The sequence below is a fragment of the Leucopleurus acutus genome (genome assembly GCF_964270905.1).
Source record: "Leucopleurus acutus genome assembly, chromosome: 1".
NCBI classification, from domain to species: domain Eukaryota; kingdom Metazoa; phylum Chordata; class Mammalia; order Artiodactyla; family Delphinidae; genus Leucopleurus; species Leucopleurus acutus.
Genome location: NC_139142.1, coordinates 136,406,814 through 136,428,915, shown reverse-complemented (window position 1 = coordinate 136,428,915; position 22,102 = coordinate 136,406,814). Strand labels below are relative to the sequence as shown.

General features: G+C 39.6%; 1 protein-coding gene across 2 annotated transcripts in view; it reads right to left on the bottom strand.

Moving 5' to 3' along the window:
- MAP2K5 (mitogen-activated protein kinase kinase 5) overlaps positions 1-22,102 on the bottom strand; it is a 267,148-nt gene that overhangs the window by 82,166 nt on the left and 162,880 nt on the right. For both annotated transcript variants that reach the window (XM_082838889.1, XM_082838890.1), the window contains exon 16: positions 19,253-19,324. In XM_082838889.1, coding sequence (XP_082695015.1) covers positions 19,253-19,324 — 72 coding nt within the window. The remainder of the gene's footprint in view (positions 1-19,252; positions 19,325-22,102) is intronic.

The following is a 22,102-nucleotide window of genomic DNA, read 5'->3' as shown; positions in this document are numbered from 1 at the left end:
CGTTTAGAACATCCTATCTGAAGTCCTTCTACAGGTGCTGCACCATTCACTCTGGTATATGTTGAACATGTCATTAGGGCCTATGGAAGAATTCTGTCCACGTAGCTTACCAGCAGAAGAAAGTTGCCCACCATATATGCAGTTAAGGTCTAAACTAGCTGGCCAGTGCCAACACTGGCCATTGGTTCTTGTAGATTAAAGAACTAAGCAATGATAAAAGGAAGACTTTAAAAAAAAAAAGAGTAGGATGAGGTGAAAAATGTGAACGTTTTCCACTTCAACACAAAGCCTCAAATTCTCAAGTCATCACTATTCTATGGAGAGCAAGGCTACAGCAGACTTGGGAATGTGCACTCGTCTACTTGGCCCCCTCTCACAACTGGTAAAAGGTAATTAGGCTGGCTGATGATATTCATTTACTCTGTAAGAGACCTCCATCAAGAGAACAGAGAGGAAATCCAGCAGGGAGCATCTCTGTACCAGCCTGCTTGGGAACAGGTGGCAATGCTTGAACTAGTGACCTCAACATTCTTGGAACTGGCTTTACTCATGTGCACTTTCCTGATATCCTGTGGAAGCTCAGTCTTACTTGTCAACTACATTCCTGTGAGGACTATTTTTAAGGCATCTTGCAGGTCTGACCTCTTTTCACTCTGAGGGCAGAGAATGGTCCCCTGTTCTTGACCAGAGACGCGCAACATCATTTCCTCTCCCACAGTGTCACCACTGGGCTGCTCCAGTGGCAAGGCAAGCCAAGGATTCCAATCCCGCACTAGTGAAAACTGGCAGCGGTACTATAAGGCTGGCACCACAAGCAGGCATTTTAAGGCCCTGGGAGAGGGAGCTGCCTTCCATGTATGTCTCTGCCCTTTCAGGTTTAATGCAGCTGCAATGTTTATATTCTACACTATTTGTCTGGTGGCCAAATAGAAGGAAATATATAGCTAAGCCCTAGAACCTTTTTATCAAGTTCAATTAGGAGAAGGTAAAAAAGGAAAAGGGCTCTTAGCAGATATGGCTGAGGCTGCCAAAAGTCAAAATAAACACTGAACCCCTATGGGGAAGAGAGAGTACATATGCTATGACTGAATATTTCAGAGACAGATGGACCTGGGGCCATTCTGTATCTTTTACCCTTACTGGTCTATTAATCTACTTGCATTTCCCCAGTTTTTATTGTCAAGGTATTATAAATTAGGAAACTTACAAAAGAGAGTATGTAATCTTCTCTGAAATGGCCTGCAGATATGTCACTGTACTAAATGTGTTTCAGATTTAATGAAGCTTTAATGTCCTTTTTAATTTTGCCTGTTTCTGTATCACCAGGGGTCGGGCAAGGCAATCAGCACTCAAGAGGGTGGTTTGGTTTAAAACTAGGAAAAAACTCATTTGCTTATGAGTTGCACTGTATTTTCTTAATTAAATTTACTGAGTAAAATGGTTTAAGTTCAGCCAACCAATGACCTTTGTATGTAGATGTAGATTTATAAATAGGTTAAAGAAGAAAAAAAAAAGAATCACAACAAAGCAAACAGATTAGGGCTTAGCCAATGGAAGTTTTTGCCCTCTTTATCATCTTTACAAAAGAAGCATTTAAATTTAGGCAGCTTAAGTCCAGTTTAAAAAAACGTATATTGAAAAATGTGGGCGCACAGAAGCACCAGCAATTCGTCAAATGACTCTAACATCCTTTTCATTCCCAGCAGGGGAGCGGCTCACATTGTAAAAGATTTGGAAAAGCTTTATTTATTTTGGGGAAGTGGAGGTAGAGATGAGGGACGGAGAGGATTCTATTTAATGTTAAATAAAAAAGTGCATTTTAATTCTAAATACATAAGATTCAGCAAAGTGCTAAATACTCTGTTCGTGGTGGGAGATTTACTATGCAAAAGGCAGAAAAAGAATGCTCCAAAAATACTTACCAGTTGGGAGTACACTTAAATAACAGTAAACCACTAACCTTTCACTGTAAAACTAGGACTGCTCCTCAGTGTTATCTTATTGATCTTTGATATGAAATACTCTTGAGTTAGCAGTATCTGAATAGGTTGGACTTTATCATTTAAATAACCAATATATGTGTGAGTGTGATTATAACAATTGCCAAATACATAACAAATGCGTGATAGAAACCTTTGTATTTTAACAAAAAGGGTAGATGTTTATTTACAAAGCAACAAAAATGGCTTCTGTTGATAATAAGAATAATTACTGTCATGAAGTCATAAATGATAAAGAGAAAACATACATTGTAACCAGAAAGCAAGTGCAGGACACAAACTCAGGATACGTTTTTGGTGATCAACTGACCAACTTAGAATATCAACAATGTGGGAGTAGCTTTAAATTTACAGTTATACTGAAGAGCACTGGATTTTATAAATTCTTAATTTAGACATATTCTATGTTTCTCAGCAAAACTGCAAATTGAAAATAAGCATTTTCAATATAGCCAGTGATCTAGTTGAAGGAGGACTTTATAGCCTGAAATGTTCTAAAATTTGTTCTTAATTACCCTTGTGCACATTTTACACAATTAAATTTCCATCGAAGGATTTTGCATTTAGATTGTGCACTGCAGTTAAACCTTTATTTTACAGAAATGCAGCAGCCACTTTGGGACATTCAGACACAGGGAAACTTTAAAAAATCAGACTTAACTACTGGATTACATAAAATTCCCTAGGTGAGATTTCATCCCAAGACCAATTTACACAGTCCTAGAGAGAGAGTTTAAATCATCTGAAACTATGCTAGCAAAGGACCATAATAAATACTAAATACCTCAAAATCTACCCTAAGATTTTTCTTTTCTTCCCGTGTATCAATTTCACTGTCCTCTTACTGTATGGTTTAAAAACAATCCGAAGGATATAACAGCAATTTACCAGTGTTAAAGTGCTTTGGAGGTTAAATTGACAACAAAGAACACAGAAACACAAAGCATCTTGAAGTAGGGTTTCAATTAAATGTGGAGGATTTAGTAATGCAGTACCAAAAAAAAAGTTACAAATTAATTTAATCTTCTGCCTATAGTTTGCAGCTGCACTCTGAAGTGTCTTGGGCTTAAGAACAAAGACTTGAAAGGCCTCGGAGTGAGGAAAGCTTCAATTTTTAATGTATAACGCCATTAGCTGATAACTTGTGGAATGTGCAACCCCTGCAGAGGGGCATAAGTGCGAGTAACAGAGACGGATGAAGTGGCATATTTGTTCATGTCTGGAACTACGAGGAAGAGGGTTATTACTAACACCATCAGGCCCAACAGAAATATGCCCTAATAACCTTTGGGACCCTCCACATTATCAGTTTTCACTACATCAAATATATTAAAATCAAAACCTAATTCACTTTAATTAAAGACAATTAGTTTGTTTTACTATTATTGTTTTAACTTGTGTGACATTATAATACATTGCAAATTAAAGACGGAATATTAAATATAACAAAAGCATCAAACTGTGTACACCTTCCCACCCATGCTTGGTGAAATCAGCTTATCACCAGTGTCTATTTAAGGAAATTCAAGAACAACCATCATTAAAAGTAGTGTAGAAACATTTCACCCTAAAAAGAATTCAGTGGAACCATGCATATGTTTTCCCTATTCAATTTATACTTCTTTTCACATAATGCTTTCCTATAACTCCAAGGATTTCTTTAACACAAACAGAATTATGGCCCAATGGAGGCACAAGAAGCTTAATTAATTTGCCCAAGGTCATACTGTAGGTTGGTGGCAAAGCTTGTTAAATTACTGGTAACTCTGGGCTCTACAGATGTTTTGGCAATGGCAAAGGCCCCTGTTTGCAAAGGCCCCAGAGACTTCTAGTGCAGAGGGTGAATGAACCACGGCAAATAACTCACGATGCCTGTTCAAAAGGTGCCAAGTGCTCTGGAGAGCTCACAACATTTTCTTTGTGTAGAAAGAGCCTAAATGTGAGTTTCCCACCAGGAGTGCTTCTTAACAGGTCCCAATATTTTAAAAAGAACTATTCATCCTCACCAGAGTCCATTAATAAAAAGTAAATTTATTTTAACTTAAAGATCCCAAGCACAGTAGCACAAAGAAATAAATCAAACATTTATCCATCATTCAGAAGGTCCTGCATTCTATCCCACAGATTACTAATAATAATGGAGAAAAGATAGCATCACAAATAAATGTTTCTAATACAGTGGGGTTTTTTTTCTCTTTTTAAATTAGAAATGGGTTTATTACAGTGGACACTTAAATGGGGCCAGGGCAACAGTAATTCACAAGTACAATATCCTAATGCTGTTCCTTTAATTGCTTTATTTGTTTTACTGTTAAAAATGATTGCTTGCTGTAGTCTAACCATGCATGCTGAAAAGCATGATACATTGAGGTCTCAACCTGGGCAAACTGTACCTAAACTTACACTTTATTGCAGCTTAGTTCACAATCTTCACCTAATATAGGGTTATATCCCAGAGCAGCAGGAGGATAAATCATCCTGGAATATTACTCTGGTAAAGTTTAGCTGTGACTGGAGCATATGTGCTTTCGAGCCACTGAAGCAAAGGCCCATAAAATACACTAATTACTGGAAGTTATGGTCACTGAGTGATTGATAGCGCTCTGCAAGGCAACTTCCTCATTTTCAGCTCTTCTGACGGGGCTCATCCGCCACATAGCAATTATTAATTCATGACCCACCCCTCAGGCATTAGTACCTTTACTTCTAATTCTCCTGCTACCAAACTACTGCTACAGCTGGACACTGTCTTTCTTCATTCTGATGGCTGGGTAAGGATGATAAAAAGTAGATTTCACGCTAAATGCTATTGTTTTGAATCTTTAAATGTTGCTTGGTCTTTCTAACCCTGCTGTCCTAAAAAACATAATTCTCCTTCCTCTCCCATAATGCTATTTCACTTGCATCATTTTCTTTTTTCTCTTTAAAAAAGAATTTGTGTGTGTTTATGCATATATATGTATATGTATGCATATATGTGTGTGTATGTGTGTGCGTGTGTTTGTATGTGTGTGTGTATATATCAATCTGTCTATACTGTATTAGATCAAAAACTCTGAATAATTTTTTAGTGGAACACTGTGGTTTAAATGCAATATATAACTTCAACTAGGCCATAGTAAATATGAGGCAGTTAACTGATTAAAAAAAAAAAACGGAACCCCCCCAACCCTCCATTTAAATAGACCCACTTTTGTAGCTTTGAAGACATTCTAAGTGTTTCAAGTTGATTTCCATCAGTAGCTTCACTCAGAGCAATGCTAATTAAATAATATCTGGGTATATAACTGAATTTCTAAAAGTCACTTAGAAACAACTGCAAAGGTCTCTTTTGATGGTGTTCTGTGCCTTGAGAGGAAATTCAGTGAGAGACTCTGAATTAAAGAGAGATAAAGTTCAGTCATGATGGATGAAAGCAGACATTTTACTTTTCTAATAGAAAAATAAATGTTCTTCAAATTTTGAACAACTCAAAATGCAATACTAAGGGTGGTTTTCCTAGGTGGAATCTGAGATAGTGTAATGGATGAATAGATGACTCCAAGCTACCTATCCTTTCAGAGTTTGTTTCAAATTATTCCTCCTCTTCTGTTGGGAGTTAGTCCCAGAAAACAATTGTGAGGACAAATTCCATACCCTCCCTGTTCATACCATTCACTGGGCAATGTATCACATCCCACCTGGTAACTATCTTCCTGTATCTCTAATGCCGGTAAATTTCACTTGTTTAAGGGCAAACTCTAAGTCATAAACTTTCATATGCTCTCCACGACACCAGAAATAGTATTTTGCAGTAGGCTAATGTTGAGCATTTGTTGATTATGATGTACGCCCTGATGGTGATGTCTCCTAGAGCTTGGTCGACTTGGTGCTGCATGGCTTGGTTGCTTCTACTATTAAAGCTACAATACTTTAATAAACATAGTATACAAACTTTTCAGTATTAGGGGCTGACTGTTTTAACTGGTAAGGCCCTCTTACACATACTTCACTGCTTAGAATAATCACTTTCACATACTTCAGCATTATGATTAATTTAGACGGCTTATTTCTTGTTAAAGACTGAAGGGGTACAAAAAGGGAAAAGATTAGAGTTAACTGCCCCCAAATCCATCTCATGTGCTTAATTCAATAACCATTTTAATCTTTACAGTAAGAATTAAGAAATGACACCCTTTCAATATGTTTGTATAATGCTGACCTGTGTGCTCTAACAGTGGGTGGCTTTAATCCTGATAACAGCCCCTAGAGGCCTAGCTTGGTGGGGTGTCCTCCATTTCTAAACTGCTCACTGGCGTCATGTGGCTACAGGTACCTGAGAAAACATCAGAGCTGGGGTATAGCCTATCGAGCGCAGTCTAAGCCACACTTGTATTTCCAGACATTTCAAAGTCAAGACAGTCATAATCAGGTAATATGCTCACACTTCTGGCCTCTCTGTGTGTTGCTGCTCCTGAGAGAGGGGGGAGAGAAGAAAGGAAGGGAGAGGTATGGAGTGGCCATCCCCACACCAAGACTCCATGCATGCAGGTGAAGTCATCTTGGATTTCCCTTCTTAACCACCATCTGACTACACCCTCACCACCCACAGAATCCTGAGAAAAAAATAAATGGTTATTTTAAGCTATTAATGTTGGATAATTTATTAAGAGTAATAGATAACTGAAATGCTATCCTTGACACTGATGTCAGCCCTCCCACTCATCTGCCCAGTCCTATGCGCTTTTCCACTGCACTTTTACTTATCTTTCTCCCTTCTAGTCAAGGAGCTCCTGAGGGCAAAGTCTGTATCCCTACTGCCAACACAAGGCAGCACTACATAAATGTTTACTGATTAGATGGAACTCTCATCTACCTGCTTCCACTTTATTATAACAGACATACTGGAGATTAGGTTAATTTCTGTGTTTCCTAAAAAAAAAATAAACTAGGTCTTGGCTTCTGAAAAACAACAGCAATTGTGCATTTCAAAATACAGTAAAGCTGGGCTTCCCTGGTGGCGCAGTGGTTGGGAATCCGCCTGCCAGTGCAGGGGACACGGGTTTGAGCCCTGGTCCGGGGAGATCCCACATGCCATGGAGCAACTAAGTCCGTGCACCACAACTGCTGAGCCTGTGCTCTAGAGCCCGTGAACCACAGCTGCTGCGGTCCGCACACCTACAGCCCGTGCTCGGCAACAAAGAGAAACCACCGCAATGAGAAGCCCGCGCACCGCAACAAAGAGTGGCCCCCACTCGCCGCAACTAGAGGAAGCCCGCGCACAGCAACGAAGAGCCAACGCAGCCAAAAGTAAATAAATTAATTAATTAATCTATTAAAAAAATACAGTAAAGCTGAACCAGCTATAGGGAGAGTGTAGGTAGCAATCCTGTGAAAAGCAGTGTTGACTGTGAGCAGAGTCACAATAAACCAGCCTTTCCCTTTATCTGATTTCCTGCCCATTTACAGTTACCATTTCTCTCTCCTTTTTTCAAACTACTGATCTACTTCTTTTCTACAGCATAGTGGAAGAAGCAGACTTTCATCCAGAGTCAGACATTTAACTGTGGCTCCCTGGTCTAGTCACCTAACCTTTCTGGAAAAGTCCTTTAATTTCTCTGGATCTCAGTTTCCTTATTTGCAAAATAGGAACTTTGATGCTTATAGATCAAAGTTGGTGGAATAATCTTGGGTAACTTAAATTACTGATTTTTTGGTCATTTCCATCACAGTGGGGAGAAGCTTAAATGAGATAATGAATATCAAATGGCTTTGTAAAGCGTTATGTACACATAAAGTGTTGTCACCCTTCTAGAATGACACTGAGCGAGAAGATGTCAACAGCAAGGAACAGAGGAAAGCACACTCCACTGCACATCAGAGGTCCCAGCTGCCAGTCCTCATCGCTTATGCTGTACCTGTGGGCACAGTCCTTCCCTTCTCTGGACCCGAGCTTCCTCACTGGTAGGAGGAGGGATCTGATTTAACAAGTTCTAATGTCTCTCTTCTAGTTAAAAAACACTCTAGTCTCTAAATACAAGATACGGAGTGCAAAAGATTTTTCTAATTAAATGCTAAAAAAATGTTAAAGTTATTATTATTCAGTTCAGAACCAAAGTATGGAAAATAGTCTGTAGGATCTTCGAGAGAATTTTTTTTTTTTTTTTTTTTGCGGTATGCGGGCCTCTCACTGTTGTGGCCTCTCCTGTTGCGGAGCACAGGCTCCGGACGCGCAGGCTCAGGGGCCGTGGCTCACAGGCCCAGCCGCTCCGCGGCATGTGGGATCCTCCCAGACCGGGGCACGAACCCGCGTCCCCTGCATCGGCAGGTGGACTCTCAACCACTGCGCCACCAGGGAAGCCCTGAGAGGATTTTTAAAGCCAATTTCAGGTCACTGGATTTGAGTATTGATAGATCTCTATGAGCAGTGGTTTTTATTGCTCAGTATCTCAAAGGTAGCAGCAGCGGTTCCTCAAATTATCACACTCAGAATTTTAGAGTTGACAGATGTCACTAAAACACTGGCCCCTTTTATCTTTTAGATCTCAACTCAAAAGTAAGCCGACACCACTCAGTTACTCCTATCATACGGTGCTGTTTATTTCTGTCTAAAAAGTTATTATTGTCAAGCACCCTTCTTTAAAATGTAGGCTCCATTAAAGCAGGGATTTTGTCACTTTCATTCCTAGCAATGTCCCCAGTGACTAGCACAGTGCCTGCCACATAATGGGCACTCAACAAAAATCTGCTAAGTGACTAAATGAATAAATGACTGCATCTTGTCTAACCTTATACCTGTCTCTTCTACAAAGTATTTCTTAAAAAAAAACAAACCTGAGACTTAAACGCCCCTAGGGATGTGGGCATTTTTTTTACCTCTAAAAGGATGACTGCACTGTTGAGTAGGGAGGGTGCAGGGATATATCCATTAAAAAACTCTTCTTTATACTGAAAGAAAACCACGGGCTTTTTGTTTTTTTGTTAGCTTCAGAAAGCTCAGCCCGTCAGTCATAAAGTAGCAGCTTGCCTCTCCACTGACAATCCTTCAAACACTGGAATATGGGTTGTCAAATGCCTGCTTTGTCTTCTCTTTATTCCTTTATTCTTCATATCAAGACTTTGTTGATTTAATGTTTTTTTTTCTTTTTTTTAAAGTCCAAATTTTGTGTGTTTGTGTGTATACACGATTTGGACATGTGCTCTTGGAAAAACTTTAAAATCAGTCTGAAATCCATCAAAATAATAAAATGCTTAGCTGGGACTGCTAGCACCTGTTCCATCTTGTTTTGTCAATCTCATGGTTGTTCAGGATAGCTCTGAGCACAAAGCAAGCTCAACAATGCCTCATTCAGTGGGAAACACTTCACTTTGTCTGCCAGTTTCACATTCACTGCAATCACTGACAACCTTGGAAAATGCACATTTAGGCATGGTAATCTGAGACAGCTGGATCCCTTCACAGACCTTGCAAAAGGCTGAACTAGTCGATCCATCATCTGCCAAAGGTCATTTTAACAGCTCCTTTTTGCAATAAGTTATATAAAATTTTAGACAAAAAATGACAATAGAGAAAAATCAAGTTAAGACAATTACAGAAAGGGGAGCGTGAGAAGAGGAATGAGTGACTGGAACTGTTACATGCTGTTTTCCTCAATATTCTTCAGTGGAAGGGAAGGAGGCCCATGACAAGGATTCCAGAACCACACTTCTACCCACTTTCCTATACAATCTTCCACTGAAACTTCCTTTGTCTTTGGACCCTTCAGCTTTAATTCTTCAGCCTTCTGATGGTTTTCAGCAGAAACTTCTGATCAACAGGTAAGATATTTCACTAGATGGAGCAGCAGATAACATATTATAATAAGATTCAATGTCCACTCACGTTCTTGACAATAATTATAAAAAGGAAGAGGAGAAAAAAATCAGTATTTGAGTGGTGCACACCAAATGCCAAGTTTTTATGGTCGAGGGAAGCTGACAGCAGCTGCTTAGAGGGCATCCAGAGCCATCCGTCACCCCTCAGACCAGGTTCATAATCACCAGGGGCTAGAAAGGCAAACAAAGCTGCAGCTGTAGATCCACTAGAGACAGTTGTGTCTCTGGAAACTTTTTTTTTTTTTTTTTTTGTAGGGAGAGCAGGGAATAGGTTCTTCTGTATATTTAGAGGCAGGAACCAAGTCTAGGTAATGCTCCATAATTCTCTTCACCTGGTAAACATCCACTACCTAGACGTTATTTCAAAGAGAAGCTTACTTCTCAAAGTAATTTAATGGGGTTGTTACTGTTAGATGAAAGTATTTATTAAAAAGCCTAGAATACTGAAATTGCCTTCTCTCAAAAAAATAGGTGTTTACTATTATTGTTTATCTTCTGCCTCCTTCATTACACTGTAGGTTCAACAAGGAAAGGAAACATACCTATTTACCAATGTGTCCCCAGTACCTAGTAAAGTATCTGGCACATAAAAAGTGTTCAATAAATATTTGAGGAATGACTTCTAATGTTATCTTTGCTCCACAGATAAGAGGCTGACACTCAGAGTGGCAAAATGACTTGGCCAAGATAACACTGATTTTAAGTGGTGGCGTCAACATTTCTGGTTAATGCAAAATGTGTGCTCTTTAACAGTTCAAGGATTAGGATGATAGCCTTAATATCAGAAAATATATCATAGAAAGAAAATGACATACTCTTCACCACACTTCTCCAGAAACTTCTGTCAAAGGTACTGGGCTGGGTGATCCATGTCACTTTTTCAATACTTTTATTTTCATTTTACACAGCTCACTATACTCTATGTGTTTGCTTGTAAATGTAGAAAATCACACTGCATTTTCTTGATATCTAATGAGTCTTATCTGATATCCATTAAACAGTATGTATAAAGGTAAAATCAAAAAAATTAGATGTGTTAACAGCTTTTCACAGTTCCATAAGACAAGGTAGTTACATCCAACTATTTGTACATTTTACCCTAAATTTTCCTTGGGACAATTCTATTACAGATGTCTACAGAGAATTCAATAATTTTCTGTTCTCCTACAAAAACTCACTTTCTCTGGGCAAAAGCACTGACATACATCATTTAGAAAAGTTAGGGTTTTTTTTTTCTTCTGTAGAAATACTAAGAAGAAGGCCATCTGAAATGACATACAAATATTTCTCTCATGTTATAAAATTAAAATTGAAACATTTCTATTGATGATTTCCTCCCCTTTGTTTTCTCTGTTCATTCTTCCTGAAACTTCTGTTTTTTACGTTAGACTTCCTAACCTGGTTCTCTAATTTTTTTTTTTTTTTTTTTTTTTGGCTGCATTGAGTCTTTGTTGCTGCGTGCGGGCTTTCTCTAGTTGAGGTGAGCGGGGGCTACTCTTTGTTGCAGTGCGTGGGCTTCTCATTGCAGTGGCTGCTCTTCATGTTGTGAAGCACAGGCTCTAGGCGTGTGGGCTTCAGTAGTTGTGGCTCGCGGGCTCTAGAGTGCAGGCTTAGTAGTTGTAGCGCATGGGCTTATTAGTTACTTGGTGGCATGTGGGATCTTCCTGGACTAGGGATCAAACCCGTGTCCCCGGCATTGGCAGGCAGATTCTTAACCACTGCGCCACCTGGGAAGTCCCTGGTTCTCTAATTTTTAATACTCTATTTGTTGTTGTCATCTGAAAGTTCCTTTGTTACAGCAGCCTGTTCTTCTTTCCTAGATGCAACATTTTCTCCCATCCCTCTGAGAATATTAGAGTTCATTTGAATTTTTCTCCCCTGCAGTGTCCAAGCCCTCCAAATTGCTTTCTTTTTCAGTTATTTTAGGTCTCTGTTCTTACTTTAAAAGCCTTCCTCAAATGTTTTGCTAAGAGTAAGGCACCACAAATCTAACTAGTAACTCTGTGCTTGTGAGTGGAGCCTGTAGGCTGAGGTAACACGATCTCGCTGGACTCTTTCCCTGGAAAACTCCCAATGCCTGGATCTTTAAGGCCTCTTGGTCACATTTCCCTAAAGAAAGTCTCCTCCAAGATGCAAGAGGGAAGAGATATGGGAACATATGTATATGTATAACTGATTCACTTTGTTATAAAGCAGAAACTAACACACCATTGTAAAGCAATTATACCCCAATAAAGATGTTAAAAAAAAAAAAAGAAAGTCTCCTCCAGTATCCTTCCTGAAAAGTAATCTTGGCTTCTAGTGTCCCAGGAACAGGGTGTGGTAAGATGGCTGGGAGTCTCCACATTTAGAATCTAAACTTTCACTTAATGCCTCTGTGCTCAGTAATGGGACCCAGCCTTCTACACTGCCAGGTATCGCTTATTTTATTCTCAGAGAAACTCCTCTACTCAGTCTTGTGTTAGGGCTGGGGAGGGGTGACTGTCTGCTCATGCTGAGTTAGGCAAAGAACCTGTGGGTCGAACAGCTTAACTGTTTCTCAGACATCTTTAAGACAATTCTCTTCTCTGGCCCCACCTCTACTCCTAGTTCCAGATATCTGGGACCACCAATTCCTGAGCCTTCTGGGTAGTTTAAAGGAAATCAGGTGCTTCTTTCTTTCTCTACTGCTGGCTTAGGATTTCAACACTCTCGGTTCTGCTATGTTGTGTACTGTTGTCCATCTGCTTTCCCACATTCAAAATTTGGTTGCTGTTGTCTCCTTTCCTTTTTTAATAAAATTTTTTAAATTTTTTGGCCACGCCATGCGGCATGTGGAATCCTAGCTCCCCAACCAGGGATCGAATCTGTGCCCCCTGCATTGGAAGCACAGAGTCTTAACCACTGGACCGCCAGGGAAGTCCCTCTTTTCCCCTTCTTTAGGGTAATAAGCCTTAAAAGAAAAAAAATCCCTTCACGGTTATTTTTAGTGGAGTTTGAGGTGAGAGTGGAAGACAACACATGCATTCCATGCTTTGACCAAATTAGGAGGCTTTTTGAACCATATGTAAACATTTCAAAAAGTAATTCCTCTGAAAGAGAGGGGATAATGGCTTAATTTTCTCATTGTGCCCTTTCCAGAAGCTCTGAAACAGAGCTCCCATCTAAAGGCCCCGAGAGATTAAGTGATTTATCCAGCGATCTATAGTGTATGCTGGCTGAAGTGGAATTTGAATCTAGGTCTGATACTCTGGCAAACAGAAAATTCTTCTTCACATGCAAAACATTTATGATCTATTCAGCAAATGTTTGTGAGCACTTATGGTAAAGGCTTCGTCAAACTTTAACTCTGATCTTTATTTTCAGAAACTGCTTTAAAACCATTACAGAAGTATGAAAAAACTGAGCCCCAAAGATTTCTTGAGTACTCACTAGGGCAGTGAAATTGTGTTAGAGAGTGTAGGAGATTATGAGAGAATCAGATTTAAATCCTGTCATAAGGAACTATGGCATAGCTATAAATGAATAAAATACAAAGTGGAAAACGCACATGGCCACAAGGAAGATGTAGATGAAGGTCAGAAGGAGAAGAAATTACTTTCAGCTGCAGAGATCAGAGTTGGTGTTATAAAGGATGTGTATTTAAATTGTATCTTGGGGAGAAGAAGAAAATCATATTCCATGTAGAGTGAACAGCATAGTATTCCTTGAATATTTTTAACTTGGTAAAGGTAATTTTGAAGCTCACAAGAATAACTCTGTCAAAACAACAGAACCCATCAAATCCTTAGAAGATGGTGCTACTTTGATGACAATGACCTTGTGTGACTCTCTGAATGTGTTCTTCACCTATCTAGACACATTTTTCTAAGCCACGGACCTTGCTTTCATCATTTAACACATCATTCAAACCACTTCAGTAAAACAGTGATCACGCTGAAGAGGGGTCTCAGAGGACTAGATGACACTCCAATTAACCAAGCGCATCGAGCCAGATTGTTCTACGCTTTGGACTCAAGAGACTAGTGGAGAGAGGAGGCAAACAAAGGCAGAAAGAGCGAGGACCCAAGTGAAAAGAGCAAAATGCATGTGCTAAAGACAGGGCTTTCAGTCTGACTCCTGTGGAAAAGCCTGTCAGATTATTCACCACCGACCTTAATAAGGTTTACAATAGCCCGCCAAAGAGAATCACAAACCAGAACATGTACTTGGAGAGCTCATACTCAGTGAGAACAAGAACACTGCAAGACTGACCTGGTGCCTTTTTACATGTATGTGCGTCCTCCTGAGCGCTGCAAACACAAGGCTAGAGGAGGGCGTGTGTTGACTTCTTTTTTTGACCCAATTAGGACCAACTTAAAAATCCAGCTTTTCCAAATAATACTGCTTACTTCCCTCCCACAGATTCGTGTTGTGACTTGAATGACACAAGAATATGAATGGATTAACTAATTAGTAAGAAGCAACAGTGGGACTTTTTGCTCAAGCCATTCGTTCCATGGGAGAAGAGAGAAGCAATGCACAGCCTGTGAAATTCAGAAATTCTGCCCTAATATGTTTTAGGTACTCCTTACCCCTAGAAATTAAAATCATCAAAATTGGTAAGACAAGCCCTTACTATGTACACATTCAGCCCTAAACAGCCCCCAGTCCACTGAATCAGGGCATGCTTTCTACAAGAGTCAAACAAATATTCTGGGGCAGGATTAATCTTCCCAGTTTGTCCTAGTTCAGAAATTTTGTACTCTTGTTGGTGATTCTCGCTTCTTTTTTCTTCTCTACTTTTTTGAATTTTCACACTGATTCTTGTCATGAAGGCTCAAGGAAGAAGTGCAATTAATTCCACGTGGGTTTTGACCTTTACTTCATTCTATAACTAATCCACATGAGGAGAACTACAACACATTTAAGGATCTAAAACCCATAAACAAAAAACATAGAAAGGGGCCAAAATCTTTACATCTAGTAAAACTGCTGTGCTCTAGTCAAGCTTAATAATCTCATTTTTCCCCTTCTTAAGGGTATTTCCATCTTTATGTTACTTCTGCCAACTCCAAATGCTATATACAGCTGACAAAATCCTGGAAAAGAAGCACTTCATGCAGAATTGAGAGGAGATGGGGGCAGTTCTGTCCCTGGATAAGGAGATAGTCTGATATTAAAGATTCTTTGCTTAAGGCACAAATGTACCTGTGACTTTTTTAATGGCACATTTTAGCTGCACGCAGCATCATCTTTTATGAAAGAGTGTGGCGAGAGGCCTTGTTATGAGTCCCCATGGGGACTGTGACAGCACATTAACAAGGGAAGGGGCAGTATGAAGAAGGCAAGCAAGGGTGAACCTTGCATTTTAGGAGTTTAAAGCAAGGAAGGCAGCCTTCTAACTCTTGCATCACCAAACCTCAGGGATTTTATGGAATTTATGGAATTTGGTGGGGGGAGTGCTAGGTAGAGGTAGAAGGGATAGAAAACTCTGGTTCCCATTTTGTCTCTATCTGATTCTTGTGTAATTTCAGGAAACTTCCTTTGCTTGGTTTCCTATATTTTTATCCCATTTGTTTCTTTTTGCCACCCGGTACCCTAGGGGAATAAACTGACTCAAAACGCTTTGAGGAAGGCATCCGCACAGATAGGCAGGCCTTGCACACCTAGACACTTGCTCTCTCCTGAAGGGTTTACAAAGATCCACCTTAGGGTGTGCTGGGGAGTGGCAGGGGCTCCTCCCTCTCTTCTTTCTTTCTCCCAGGGGCAACTCCCTTCAAGACAACCCAGCTCAACTGTCAACTCCTTTGAGAAACCTGCCACCCCCCCAACCTTTGTGGCTGAGGGTACTTCATAAACATCTTTACTAACAACACTATCACACTGCGCAGGGCTTCAGGTGTCTGGCATCTCTATCAGAGGCAGTCTTTTCTCAGCTTTTTGCGCTCCACTCTCCGAGGCTTAGCACGTGGTAAGTGCTTAAATAGTAATTACTGAATGAATGAACGTTTCTACCCTTTGGAGTGTGTACCTAGAAAGGGAACCTTTCACTTTTAAAAGTGAGGATAAACAGAAGAGAAGCAATTCTTCTTTGAAGATGGTGACTATGTTTCAGAACACAATTTGTTACTCAGAATTTTAAAATGCTATTGAGATTCACACTTCTCTCAATCTACAGTGATTTTAAACAGGTTTTACCACATCTGTTCCAAGAACACTGTGGTGAAAACAAAGAAGAAACTGGCTCTTCAGTGCTCTTTTGGACCAACTTCCCACTCTCTTCAGGTAATGTTCTCATCACATCTGCTCCTAAAAAAGAGAACCTTGGGGTTCTCTTCATTATTGAATCACACACAATTTCTTATCTATGGACTCAAAACCTCCGGCTCCCATTCCCTATCACATATTTTTGTTGCCTTGTACCCCAAATGAATCTGGTATATAACACATTCCAGGGCCTTACTCTTCTCTCTAAAGACCTACTCCACCACCTGTGTTTGGTCATCTGTTCTCACTTGCCTGTCTGGTGGATCATAAGCTCCCAGAATACAGAGACTACGATCACACAGTCCCTTTCAAAAGCATTTAGTTAAGCATCACACACACAGAGGTGCTCAACAACCCTTTCTGATGATCATAATCAGACTGCACTTTACATCCTCGAAGGTTATCTCCTCCCCCTTCTGATCTCACATCTGGCTCCTCAACAACCATTTTAAAATGCAGTGAGAAGGGAAACACCTAACCCTTCTTGGCCCTCACTCCTGACCAGTGGTCCTTTTCTACTCTCCACTTTACTACATGAGCCAACACGCTCCTTCTGGCATTCAGGTGTCTCACACTCAATGATGACACTTTTTCACACTGTTCCTTACACCTTTATCCTCCTCAGTCTTACAGTATCAACGAGTCTGTTTTCTCCAGTCTTCTGAAGACCGTTCAATAGTTTACCTCCAGGATAAATGAACATGATCAACGAAACCCAAATACATCAATGGCAATCTCGCTCCCTAAATGACAGTCTCTTTTTATTACTCTTTGTATCCCCAGCACCCAGCAAAATACTGGCAGACATATATGTCAATATGCAATATAACTATGTGCTATTTATTAAGCAACTATCTATCCATCTACTCATATACCTATCTGCCTACCTATCTTAACTGATCTCCCTGTTTCCATGATTGCCCCTCTATATTCTGTGCTCCACAGAGCACCCCATCATCCTCTGAAAATATAACTCAAATCATTTACTCTCAGAGGAACATCTAAAGTCCTTACCGTGGCCTACAAGGCTGCATATGATCTGGCCCCTGGCTACCTCTCTGACTGTATTTTTTCCCAGTTTTCCCTTTCTAACTCCACTCTAGTCACCTGGGTCTCTCTGCTTTCCTTAAACATGCCAAACACACTCCAGCTTAGCACCTTTGTATCTGCTGTTGCCTGGTGGCCCCCTCACACCATTCCAGTCTCTGCTCAAAGGTTGTTTTATCAGAAAGGACTACTCCACTTCATTTTTTCCCTTAGGACTTACCACTGCCTGACAAATTATATATTTAGTTTTCCTTCTGTTTTTTGTACTTAATGCCCCACCCCTCACCAAATGCAAAACTCCATTAGAATCAAGAATGGAGTGTCTGTCATTACTATATCCCCACTGCCTATCTAGCAGATATAGCAGGAGCTCAAAACCTGGATGAAGAAACGAATGTGGAAGAAAGGAATGGTGAATATGTATGCGTGCTCTAAATCTTAAATCTATTAGTTACACTGTCTGACAGTATTGCTATGCCTCTGCATATTATTAAGTCACACAATTCTAGAGTTGTTGCAGAAAGCTAAAGAAAGACAAGAACAGACTGCTTAGAGTCACAGAATGTTAGTCTGGAACGGGGCTTAGAGATCATTATTTTACAGATGAAGAAACTGAGACCCACTGTGAGGGACACTGGCTTGCACAGCGCCACCTAGAAAAGCAGTAGCAAAGCTGGACCTGTAATCCAGGTCTTTCATTCCCAGCCTACGAGTCGTATCTTTACACCACGTAACTTCTCAAATGTTCTACACTGTATCTGGTCTTTTACCAAATACATTTAATGATGATGATTTAAAATATGCAAAGGGAAATTATATAATAGCAAGAGCTGAGCTCCACAGATCAAAAATACTAGTTTTCCCTGAAACAGGCTAATTGGACAAGCCCTTCAGGATTCTGTTGGGAAACTTAGTTCTGAGCATCTGTCCACCAGTATTGCTAACCTGTCAGCTGATACATACATATTGTATTTCCTCTTAGATTCTCTTTCATGAAGAAGCAGAAGAATATGGTTTAATAAATATTGAATACTTTATTTTTGCTTTCTTTCTATAGTGCAAGTGAATTCAGTCTGAAGATATCTCCTTAGAAATTCAACTGCATTCATACATTACAAAAATCACAGAAAAAGAAAATCACAGAAAAAGTATTTGACCAAAAGAAAAAAAGTTGATGAAATTGTGACTGCAACTCACCCATGATCTTGTTTAAGGAGTTCTTTCTACTTTTTAAAGAGTCCTCCTTTATCTGAATCAATGTACATAAGATACAATTCTTGAAGCACTGGTGATTATCCAGACTTTATACTACTATAATTCACCCTGAGCCAGATGTCCTTCTAATATAAGTCCTATGCATTTCCTTACAGATCAAAGCTCATTGTACAGAAATCTTAGCACAGACCTCTAGTGGAGCTACATGTAGCATACCAAGATAAAGTCCACTCTAAATACAGCTATAAAGAGTAAAGACATTAAAATTGTGCTAAATGCATACACCTAACCTCCTCTAAATCATATCACACCCTGTCGCCCAACACATGATATGATCCTACTGGAACAAGGGTTTTTTTTTTTTCTTTCTAAACAAACATATAGAAACTATACATCCAAATGAGTAGGGCTGTACTTGTTAATAAAGTAATCACCTCTGGAATTTATATATGCATTCCAACAAGGCTACTATCACACATAATTTTTTTGGAATTTCTCTTTCAAATCACAGGTTCTCCACATTTAGTGTGCATAAGGATCACACTGGGAACATGTAAATAATGCTGATTCTTAGAAATGTGAATTTAATTGGTTTTAGATGGAGTCTAGGAACCTGTACTTTTTTTTTTTTGGCTGCAGTCGCCGGTGGTGGCAGTCGCCGTAGGAACCTGTATTTTTAAGAAGCGCTCCAGATAAGTTTTACACAGATGATCTGTGAGAAATAACACTTTAGAATAGTCAGCTCACAAGCCATGCAAGGGTATCAAAATAAGGACTATTGAGTTAAACTCTGTTTACATGTACACATAACACACTGGAGGTTTCACTTTTTTTCAAAATCTTCATCCTTCCTGATAGAACATATTAGTACAGATATACACAGAAGCACCTATTTCCAAACAACATACCTCCATAAAAGAGATTCCTAAGCTCCAGACATCAGAATGGATTCCATATTGCTCCCCTGAAATTCTTTCAGGCTGTAAGAAAACAGAAGGGAGCTTGTGAGTTGAGGTAAGCTACTCCAGGAAACACACACGCTAATGTGAGCTCAGTTAAGGCAGAGAGCCATCAATATCTGCACAGCACATTATGAAAAGAAAAACAATTTTATATGTATGTGTTTTATACAGATAATACATAGAAACCGTATAGGTAATATAGGTATATTGGATACAATCTCACTGAATCCTCACAAAGACCCTATGAGGGAAACTTTGTTGTAAAGAAAATGAAGGCTCATATTAGTGAAATAATTTAGGCAAGTCCTAAACTACTAAATGAGCTGAGAATTCAACCCAACCAAATCCAGTGAGTGGTCTTAGTTGTGGAGTGACAAATTACAGCACATTATATAATATCATCACTTATTTGCATTTTGGGAGATGGGTCTGAATCACTAGGAATTCTGTTATTTTAAATTTTTTATTTGGAAATAATATTAAACTTATAGGAAAGTTGAAAGATTAAGACTAGTACAAAGAACATCCATATTTCCTTTGCCCAGATTCACCTACTACTCAACATTTCATCCCATGTATCAGGGTTTCTTTTTGATATAAACCAAGGAACAGTTCAAATGGTCCATTTGGGACTCTTGGTCCTCCATTCAAGATACGTAGAAAATACTTGGTCTAACAATTACCTGCACACTCTACTTCAACGGAAATAATTGCATACTGAAGTGGGTGCTGCCTGGTCTCTCTATCCCTCCAGGATTTGGCATTCAGAAAGGTACTTCACAGAAGTCTTTTGAATGAACACAGGAACAAATGAACAAGAGAAACTGAGGTTTTGCTGAGATGGAATGGTTGCTCAAGGTTACACAGCTAGTCATGGCAGGGCTAGGATCATGACCCACACCCCTTGGCCCCCAGTGCAGTATTCTCTTCTTTGTACCATCCCTGGAGTTCTTGGAAGCCACCACAGCCATCATCCTTCAAAAGTTTCCATGAGAGCCCTTACGAGTAACTGGGGTCAGGGTCAGCCTGGTCCACTGCAGACGGAAGAAATGGACATCCACCACTCACCAGCAGGGGATATACCATGAGTGTAGAAGATGTGTGCCGGACACTCTCAGGTGAGTTGGCACAGTCCTACATCTTGGGGAGTTGGCTTAGTTGGGACCCAGAACTTTGTAACCTACTTCCCACTCCCACCTATGAGGCTATCTCAATGTATTTAATGCCTTCTCCCCCACTTTTCATAAAATCACATAAAGCCCTATCCTGAGGTAGCAGATTGCATTGTCTTATTTCTGTTCCTTTATTTATTTCTTTAATTTATAAAACCCCTTTCCTACCAAGAATAATTCTTCCCAAGTGTCATGTGACCATTTCTCCCAGCTGCTACCAGATATGGTCATTCCAATCCCCTAATACTTTTTCTTTTATCTTCTAATCCCCCATACCACCACTTTTCAAGGTCCTGGCTCATACCTGAATGAACCCATTATCCATTTCTAGTTAGATCAATACATAATAGGATGCGTTCATATGCAACTGGCCAGCCAGTTACAGGAATAATGCCATCATCATAATATCAACAACGGCATCATCACTCTGTGCATTTATTGAAGAATTTCCATGTGCCAGGCACTGTTCTAAGTGCTTTTCATGCATATTTCACTTCAGACTCATAAACACCCATACTAGACTGGTACTATTATCATCCGCATTTAACAGATAAGAAATATGAGAACAGAGAGATTTAATTTGTACCCCCTAGAAAAGGATAATAATAGTTATCATTTAACAATCACCTAGTTTGTCCCAGACACTGGGCTAGATACTTCGCATCCTCTACACTTTATAACAATCTTACAAATATTATTATTTTAAATTTATTTTATTTATGTATTTTTGGCTGTGTTGGGTCTTCGTTGCTGTGCGCAGGCTTTCTCTAGTTGCAGCGAGTGGGGGCTACTCTTTGTTGCACGTGCCACAACTACCTAGCCCACAAGCTGCATCTACTGAAGCCCACGTGCTCTAGAGTCTGTGTTTCGTGACAAGAGAAGCCACCGCAATGAGAAGCCTGCACAATGCAATGAAGAATAGCCCCGCTCGCTGCAACTAGAGAAAGCCAGCACGCAGCAACGAAGACACAATGCAGCCAAAAATAAGAACTTAAAAAAATAGTTTAAAAACAATGTCTTAAAAAAAAAAAAAGAACTTCTAGCAAACATGAAAATCCTAAAATCCTCTAGAATTGTTAAAGAAATGACCAAATGTTGCCTTCCTCCTTCTGTCCTCTCTCCCTTTCTTCATCCACTAACTGGCAGTTATCAATATACAGCACTTCATCTAGAAGTGCAAGACCAACAATAAGGTTAAATATAATCATCACATTTGCCCACTGAACTACTAAAACAAATGTAAACTGTAATGTGAAAATAAAGCACAGAAAAATTAAATTTAGAAAGAAAAATTAGCAAAAATGATAATGGTCACAGATATCAGAAGGCAAATAGGAGAACTCCTTAAGGATGAGAGTCTAACAACTTCTCATTAGAGAAATTATTCTTACAGTAAGCTAACAGAATGAGATTACTGTTGTGATGCAGCACTCAAGCACGAATGCTGAGTGAAAGGTGGGCAGCCAGCTCTACAGGTGTATCCTCAAGAATTCGTAGGGACTGGGAAACATGTCCAGCTGGCTGACACTGACACAGGTACAAGATAAGTCCCAATACATTCTGAATGTATAGAGTCAGGACTTGATGGCCTAAGGCTGCACAATTCAAATCTGTTCTCACACTT